The following is an 8,845-nucleotide window of genomic DNA, read 5'->3' on the forward strand; positions in this document are numbered from 1 at the left end:
GCTATTCACAATAATGAGTTGACGTGACGATGTGAAAGCTTGTCTCGGACGGAGAATTGCGCTCGCGAGGCCGGCGGATATAGCGGGCGCATGCAAAGGTTTTTACAATGAGTTCAGGCTCATTTTACACAGCCCACCTTGGTCGCGAATTAGTAAATTGGCATTTCTTTCTCTAGCTGTCACTCAGCCCTGGTCAATCAAAGCGTTGAACTCTAAGAGAGAGCATCTTGATCTAATCCTTGCTCAATAAGGTTGTAATCCACCGGACGGTCCGGGATGCAGTGCCTTTCGAAGCACACAAGCATGGCCTACATGCTGCAACGGGACCATAATGTAGTCTGTATCTCGACCACGGCAAACGATATGAGAAAGACGATCAAGTCAGTACAGGCAGGATTGTACTCCGTAGTGTACTCCGTAGTAACCAAATACCCGCAGAGTCCGGGCCCGGCCTTGGACTCAGAAGATGTTCGTCTGTTAATGTGGAGCCCGTTATTCAGAGTTCGTGCTCTTTAATCAATTTGACTTCATTACCTCTCTGAGTCAAACTCTCCTTGGTGATTGGCCTTGGCTCTCAACTTTACCGGACCGCCGGGCTCGGTCGGCACCTTTTGCCTTGGAATACGGCATGTACGGATATATAGCTTCTATAGTCGCCACGCCTTAATAACCCGGTCTTAGAAAAAAGCACATCTCCAGTCACTCCTTTGATTACCTAGTCATTCTTTTTTCCACAACTTCTCTTTGCCATGCGTTCTCACCTTTTGTCGCTGTGCGCTTTCAGCGCCACATTAATTAGTGCCGCTCCCTCCGGCCTCGGCTGTTATGACGAGTCCGCCTTCAAACCCGAGGACATCATCCAACGCGACGTTCTCGTTATCGGAGGTGGAGCTACCGGAACCTACGCCGCCGTCCGTCTTCGGGACCAGAACAAGACCGTCGCCGTCGTAGAGCGCGCCGACAAACTCGGAGGCCACGTTAACACCTTCCGCGACACCGCGACCGGCGCACCTATCGATTACGGCGTGCAGGCATTCATTCAGAATGACCAGACAACACAGTTCTTCGAGCGCTTCAACGTCCAGCTGAACGCCTCCGCTCTGTCTCCTTTCCCGAGCAAGATTGTCGACTTCAAGACCGGTTTCGTCGTCCCCAACGCCACGGCCGTCGACCCCAATACCCTCGTCGGGCCCCTGGCGAACTACCTTTTCGCCACTCTCAACTTTGACTTCTTGGCTGAAGGCGCCTACGATATCCCCGAGAACGTTCCTGAGGATCTTCTTCTGCCCTTTGGCCAATTCGTCCAGAAGTACAACCTGACCGAGGTTGTCCAAGTCGTCTGGATCTTCGCCCACGGTGTTGGCAACCTTCTCGAGACCCCAACTCTGTATGTCTTGCAGAACTTTGGCCAGCCCCATCTCCTCGGTCTCTCCAGCGGCTACCTGTACGCCCCTGGTGGCAACCAGCAGGTGTACGACAAGGCCGGCGCTTTCCTCGGAAACGACGTCCTGTACTCCAGCACTGTCGTTGCCTCCAAGCGCTCTGATGATGGCGTCAAGGCCGTCGTTGCCACCTCCACGGGCCGCAAGCTCATCAAGGCCAAGAAGCTCCTGATCACCATCCCTCCTACCATCCAGAACCTCGCGCCCTTCGACCTCGACGACTCTGAGACTTCCGTCTTCAACCAGTGGGAGAATGTCCCCTACTACGTTGGTGTCGTCTCTGACTCCGGTCTTCCTGACCTAACCAACTTCCTCAACGTCGATATTACCGCCCCTGATGCCCTTCCCTCCAAGCCCTTCGTCTGGCGCCTGGAGACCGTCGGCGTTCCCGGCTACCAGACCGTCAAGGTCATCGGTGAGGCTGACTCTACCAAGGCCCAGGGCTTGGTCACCGATGCCGTTCGTAAGGTCGGAGCCTCTTCCAACAGCACCTCTGCGACTGGCGGCGAGTTTGCCGCTTGGGAGGAGCACTCCAACCTCCAGCTTCACGTTTCTACGGAGGCTGTCAAGGCCGGCTTCTACCGCGACTTGTACGCTCTTCAGGGAAAGAGAAGCACATACTACACCGGCAACGCTTGGTGCTCTGACTACTCTCCTCTGCTTTGGCAGTTCACTGAGAAGAGAATTCTCCCCTCCCTGTAAAGGAGATTTTGTTCATAGAACAGCGTAATTAGTAATTTGACATACCACTGCTGCGAACATCTTTCTTGGTCTGGTCAAACCAACGAACCTCTATCATTCATCTTTAGTGCTATCACCCACTGAGCCTTGACACCTGAATAACTTACAGTTTGAGTGACTACTTAGTCTCCAAGAAGAATGTTCTTTGGCTCATGGCTCTTAATGTCACACCGCGATATTATATACGTGAATGGATGCTAGTACGGACATGTGACTAAAAGTTGGCCTCCTGCCATGTTTCTCCGCACGAGTTTCGAATTGAGTAATTAGAGCAGCGCCCCTATAGTATACTCCATTGAGCTCACAGAGATACAAATAGGTCCCTGTCAAACCAGCCTTGAGGACAGGTGCAAGGTCTGAAATCTTCCCGTCAAAAGTTTAAAATAGCTTTTTTCGTCCTGCTTCTTCAATGTTCAATTAGTTTTCAAATCTAACAAGAATGCTCAGTGGAGTTGACCTGATACTCTACTCGTAAGAAAGAACTCAAGATTTGGTCTTATGGTATGCGAATATTGTTGTCCAGGTCCTCTGGTTTATATTGGCATTGCAAAACTGACCGAACGTTAGACATAGAATGGCCCTCAAAAAGGGGTGCCCCGTTTATGGATGAGCATCAGATATATGTACACATTAGGGCAAATGAATATATCGGCCAGCTAGTTGACTCTAATGTTTCTAACAAAATGTGCAGTCATAAGATCTTCTATCCTGCTCAACATCGGTTAGTCGCATTCTCCCATGTTTCTGGCCCCGGCGATCCTTCACCAACAGGGGATTTAGTTTAGTAATCCATTCACACACGAGTACCGGAGCTTTTTAGTCAACGTGCTCCAGGAATTGCGATTTTGAGGTGGATCAGCTAGAGGGTAGCATTATTGATCTAAATCTAGGCTCTCGTCGCTGATTATCGTCTTCGTGAAATGGGAATTTGTGCACATTGCCTAGGTAGGGCACTTATGTCGTAGTCACGGTGACCTGGTCGTTCTAGTACACCAGAATAGAAGTTATCACCGTGATACGTCATCGTCAAGCATGGAGGGGCTCTGCTTGAGGCATCGTCGCCACTCGTTCAAGTGAGAGGCTTCAAGACCAAGTATAGGTCCCAAGCTCTCATCTTCCCACCTTTGAGACATGTGTGGGGTGGTCGAGGCCCTTGCTGTATTTTGGGGCACCGTATTAATGCTGCAGTGGTCACATTGGGTCAGATTGTTATGCCTTGAGCACAAGCCTACTACGCCCCTCTAGAGATCTTTGAATTAGCACCAACCCCAACTTTACAGACTCTAACGGCGAGAGGGAGAACTCAATGCTCAAAGCAACGAATTGCTCACATTGCAGAACAGAGCACTCGGCATTCAAAAGAAACATTAATCCTGTTCCAAGAAATTGGACACCCAGTCCAAGAGGCCATAGGAGACGCCGAGTTTCATGATGGCACTCGACTAAGCCTGTTCCTGCAGCCTGGGAAAACCTTAAGGCTGAAGTGATCTTGGCAGTCGGCCTGTCTCCGAGAGGTCGGCCTCTGATTTTACGATTAGTTGGCGGCGCTGCGGACAGTCCCGCCCCCCGGACTCCGTGAACCGGCCGAGGTGGTGTTGTGGGGAGCTTCGAAAGCCACGACCAATAGAAATACCGATGCCGGCCTTCGGGGAGTTTTCATTGGTTTTTTCCATCAACGCATGAAAGGCGCGCCTAATCCATGAAGCATCAAGTCGCAAATACACCGCTGCCAAGGCCCCCTGTCAGAAGGTTGGGGGCTGGGTTAAGCTTGGTCACCAATAATTCCACGATCCGCCGGCGGCCTATTCCCCGAATGAGCCTATTTGGGAGGTGGGCAGCGGTCTAGAATGGCTGCTCGAGTCAGTGAGCATACTTTCTTTAGCAACCTGTCAGCAGTTTTGGGTGTAAGCGAGGAAGCATGCTGTTTCAGTCCAAGCCCGCAAACTCCGACAGAAACAACCAATAAATTGTTTCGGGTGGCCTTTGATGGGAAACCTCAGAAAATGGACAGACTTTCTCTAGCGGCTATGATTTGATGGTTTGACTGTAAGTAGCAAAGGCCTGTCCAGTATGACAAAATATCTCAAGGCAATTATGTCAGAGTAACATGGTCATTCGCATATGCTATCCAACGAATATGTCGATTTATTGAAGAAAACGAAAAGGCAGCCACCATTTTCTTCTCTCAGTTCCACATGGCTCGTGACCCAAAATAGCATGTTTTAAAACCACTTTATAGAATACCACACTATCTCTCATATATGTCGTCCGTTAAGGTCACCCGGTCTGACATATATATAGTCTAAACGGGGGGCTCTCGAGCCATTTAGAGTATCTAGTAGTGTTAGTATCCCTATTACAGGGTAGTTAGTTCGAACCGTAATTAACGAAGAGATTAATTAAATTATATAAATATCTGCGTAATAAGTATAAAAAGGAGGTTCTAACTATAAGTTAGGCTAGCTATAATAATCCTAAATAAGGCCCCTAATTAGCCCCTATATAGTTAATTATATACTATAGTTAAATTAAATTTCTAATTTAATACTAACTTTCTCTTTTTCTTATTAATTTATTTACTATAGTTAGAGGTATAATTCGACCTTAGGTCCGTTTACTAAGTCGTTTCTTTTTACCCCTTTTTTTTATTCTTTTTATATAACCTATTTTTTTATTTATATATTAACTTTTTTATTACTTATAAATTACTCTAACCCCTTATTAAGGGTTACTTTTATAAAAGCGTTAGCGAGGTTATTATTATTATTAATCTAACGGATCTTAAATATCTCGCGCCTTTTATACGATTACCTAAGGGCTATAATATTAATTATAAGCCTCTTTTTTTTTTATCCCTAATTTAATAAAGTATTTATATAGCGAATAAGAATCTATATAAATAACCGTTAGAATTAATAAAAGGCTAAGTTAATTAGTAATCTTTTTTAGCGTTATTAAAATTATATAAGAAAGGTTAATGCTGTTAATTATATTATAAACCTCTAACGTTAGTATATTTCTTATTATTTACTTATTTTTAGTTAACGAATAGTAAATTATATTATTATATATAATAAATTCGCTCTTATTTATACTCTCGTTAGTTAGTATAATAATATATTTTAATTACGAAGTAAGGTCGTTATTATTTATAAATAACTTATTAATAAAGATATAGAGCTTATTAATTATAAGGTCGATTAGGTAATAAACGAGGCTTTAATTAAAATTCGTTTATTATTATTTAAGTTATTTATTAAATACTTCGACGTCTTATTTAGTTAGATCTATAGCCTATGCTACTCTAATATAGTTAAAAATCGCCTCGGGCTAATATATATTTATAATATATACCCCTCGTATAAGCTTAGCCTTATATTACTTCTTAATATTAATTATATTTAGATTAATAAGGTTAATCTTCTCGCCCTACCCCTTTTATTAAAAAATAACGGTTTCTTTTTTAATAATAAGAATTTTATTATTAAATACTAAGGGGGCGTTTATTATAAAGACCTCTTTTAGTTTTATTATAAAGCCCGCTTTTTAAAGCTCTTTATGTTCTTTTTTTATAAAGTTAATATTAAATAGGCTTAATATATCGTTAGTTTATATTTTAATAATTTTAAATTAGTTACCTTAGTACTTAGAAATTAGTAAGTACAGGTCGTACGTAAATATAATTATTAATTATTAATTAATATAAAAATCGTAGTATATAGCTTATTAATAAGTACCCGATTTTACGAGCCTATATAGTAGCTTAAGCACTTTAATAATCGTACTTTCTAAGTACTTACTAGCTATTTCTTTTAGTAAATAAGCTAGGATTTTTTTTATAAGCCCTATAGCTAATTAGGTATAAGCCTAGGTAATATTATAGCTCTAAATCTTATATCCCTTTTTTTATAATAATATTATTAATACTATTATTAATTATTAATTATAGCGCTATATAATAAGTAATTATATAAGTAGCGTCGCTTTCTTAATATTATTATACTCCTATATTATATACTTAAACTTCTCGTACGGTTAAGGTATTCTTTTCTTTTTAATCTTACGAACTATTCGTAATTTAAATATATAGAGGTTTATATACTTCTCTAAGTCGTAAAAGATAAATTAATAGACCCCTCGATCGTAAAGAGTATCTATTTTAATAAAATCTAATCCCTTAAATAGCTTTTTAGTAGTTATAATTACGCTTTCTTTACGTAGTTTAATTACTAGCTCAAAATTAGCTTTTTTTTTTTTATATAAAAAGTATTAATTACTTCGTTATTAATAATAAATTACTATATTAAGGCTTACCGTTATATTTTTTCGTAACGACTCGTTAGTAATATTAGTACCCTTTTAGTAATTTCCTCTTCTTTATTATTTATTAATATTATTATAACGATTTTATTAAAGATAATTTCCTATACTTTTATTACGGGTTATATAGTTTCCCTTAGCTCTTTTTCTTTTTATAAATTAAAAATTACCTTATTAAAATCTATATAATATAATCTAATTACTATAATTAATATTTCGAGGGGCTAATTATAATTCCTTATAACTATATAAAATCGCTCGTTAATAGAAATTAATTTATATAGCCTAGTTTATTATTAAGTAATTTTATAATATACTTATATATCTAAATTTAATAATATATCTAAATTACTCCCTATATTAGGCTTATTACTTATAGTAATTACTTCGTTAACTTACTTTTTTATACTTACTTTACGTAGTACTTATATTACTTTTTAACTACTTAAGCTCGTTAGCTTATATTTAATAATAATAACGAGGCTAAGGTCGTTCTTAAATATACTCTAAATATTAATAGCGTTAGTATAAACCTATTAAGCTTTATAATATTATTATAGTATTTAAGTACTATTTAGAGGTATTTATCGTTAATAAAATTAGGATTTTCCTTTTTAATAATTCTAAATACCCTTTTTAGCTACTAATATACCCTTTTTACTTTTTTAATATTATAATACGCTTTAACGAGTACGACTTTTAGCTATATACTATAGGCCGTCGCATTTTCTCTAAATTTTATTAACTTAAAACTAGTATTAGCGTCGGTTCTAATACTATTTAGCGGTCCTTAGTATATATCGATCTATCCCTTTTATAAAGCTACTTATACTATTTTTATTTATAAATCCTAAAAGAATTATCTTATTTAAAAAGATATAGCTATATTAATTATATATAGGACTAGCCGACTATTTAAATAAAAGATATTAATAACGATTTCTTAATTAAAATTAAGCTTATTACGTAATTTAAACTTAAATTTACGTAGGCTCTGCGTATTTATTTAGCACTAATAGTATACTTTTATTAACTATTCTAGCGCTCCTATTTTAATATTATTATTACTTAATTACTTTAGGAGGTTATATAGCCTCGTAATTAATAAGTACCCGAATCTTTAGTATAGCTATCTAAGCTCACTTTTTATTAAGTAGTTAATTAACTTCGTATTATTAATAAGCTTTATATAGTGGTTTTTTTCCGGCTTTATAAGTATAAAAGATCGACCTTAACGGGATCACGCTTTTAAGGGAAATTATATAATATAGTATACTTTTTAACTATATAATACGCGTAATATATCCTAAGTACGCGCTTAACGTAATATAATAATTTTAATACGAAAACTACTATTTAATTCGGGATAGGTAAGCTACCCTACTACTTATTAACGATAGGCTAAGTAATATACTTACGTAGTAGCGCCGGCTAAAAAGGTTAATAGTAGAAGTCGGCTATAATAATTAGCTATAATAGTTAGAAGCGGCTTTCCTTAACCATAAAGGTTCTAAACTTTAATAGTAACATAGAGGTTTTTAAAAAAAGGGCTAAATAAGCTAATATCTACTACTTAGAGCTCGTAAAGATTCTTTTTATCTTTATTATTTTTAATATCGCCTAAAGCTACTTTTTATTTAAACTAAATAAATCTACTAAACAAATTTACTAAACAAATTTACTAAACAAATTTACTAAACAAATCTACTAAATAAATTTACTAAATAAATTTACTAAATAAACCTATTAATATATAAACTACTACTTAGATAGCTAGTTAAATAACTAATTAAGAGGTTAACTAGTTAAAATACTACCTCGATAAGAACCTACTCTCTTAGTATATAGTTAGTAATTAATAAGCTAAAGATGCCCGTTAATAAGTCTACCCCTCTCGGGCTAAGTGCCCTCGGTTAGCTCAACGCTATAACTATCGTAGCTAATATAAGTATGCCTAAGGATTAGTAAAGTACTTTTTAATAATACGGAATTTAGCTAAGTAATAGTACGAATATTATAAATAGCCGGGCCGGTATAGACGTTAAGATTTAGTATATCGACGCTAACTTAGTTATAATAATTATAATAAATAGGCTAGAGGTATATAGGGTTAAGGTAATAAGCCGGCGCTTTAAATAGCTCTTACGGGACCCCCTGGGTAATAATAATACTTATATAAAAAAATAAATTATACTAGACCTAGTTACTTACGTAGGCTAATATTAAGAGGTCTTATACGTATTAAAGTAAATAAAGCTCGCTTTATAAGCGGGTAATAAAAAGTTAAGAGCTATTAATAAAAGGGAGATAATAGTCGAGTTAGTTAACTATTTTAGTTAGTA

General features: G+C 37.7%; 1 protein-coding gene across 1 annotated transcript; it reads left to right on the top strand.

Annotated features, from left to right (window-relative positions):
• Window positions 1-749: 749 nt before the first annotated feature.
• CLUP02_11506 (FAD dependent oxidoreductase) lies at window positions 750-2,144 on the top strand (the record flags this gene model as incomplete). Its single annotated transcript, XM_049290474.1, has 1 exon — window positions 750-2,144. The coding sequence occupies one exon, from the start codon at window positions 750-752 to the stop codon at window positions 2,142-2,144; it is 1,395 nt and encodes a 464-aa protein (XP_049147619.1).
• Between the last annotated feature and the right edge of the window lie 6,701 nt (window positions 2,145-8,845).

This window comes from Colletotrichum lupini, chromosome 6, assembly GCF_023278565.1.
Source record: "Colletotrichum lupini chromosome 6, complete sequence".
Taxonomy (NCBI): Eukaryota; Fungi; Ascomycota; class Sordariomycetes; order Glomerellales; family Glomerellaceae; genus Colletotrichum; species Colletotrichum lupini.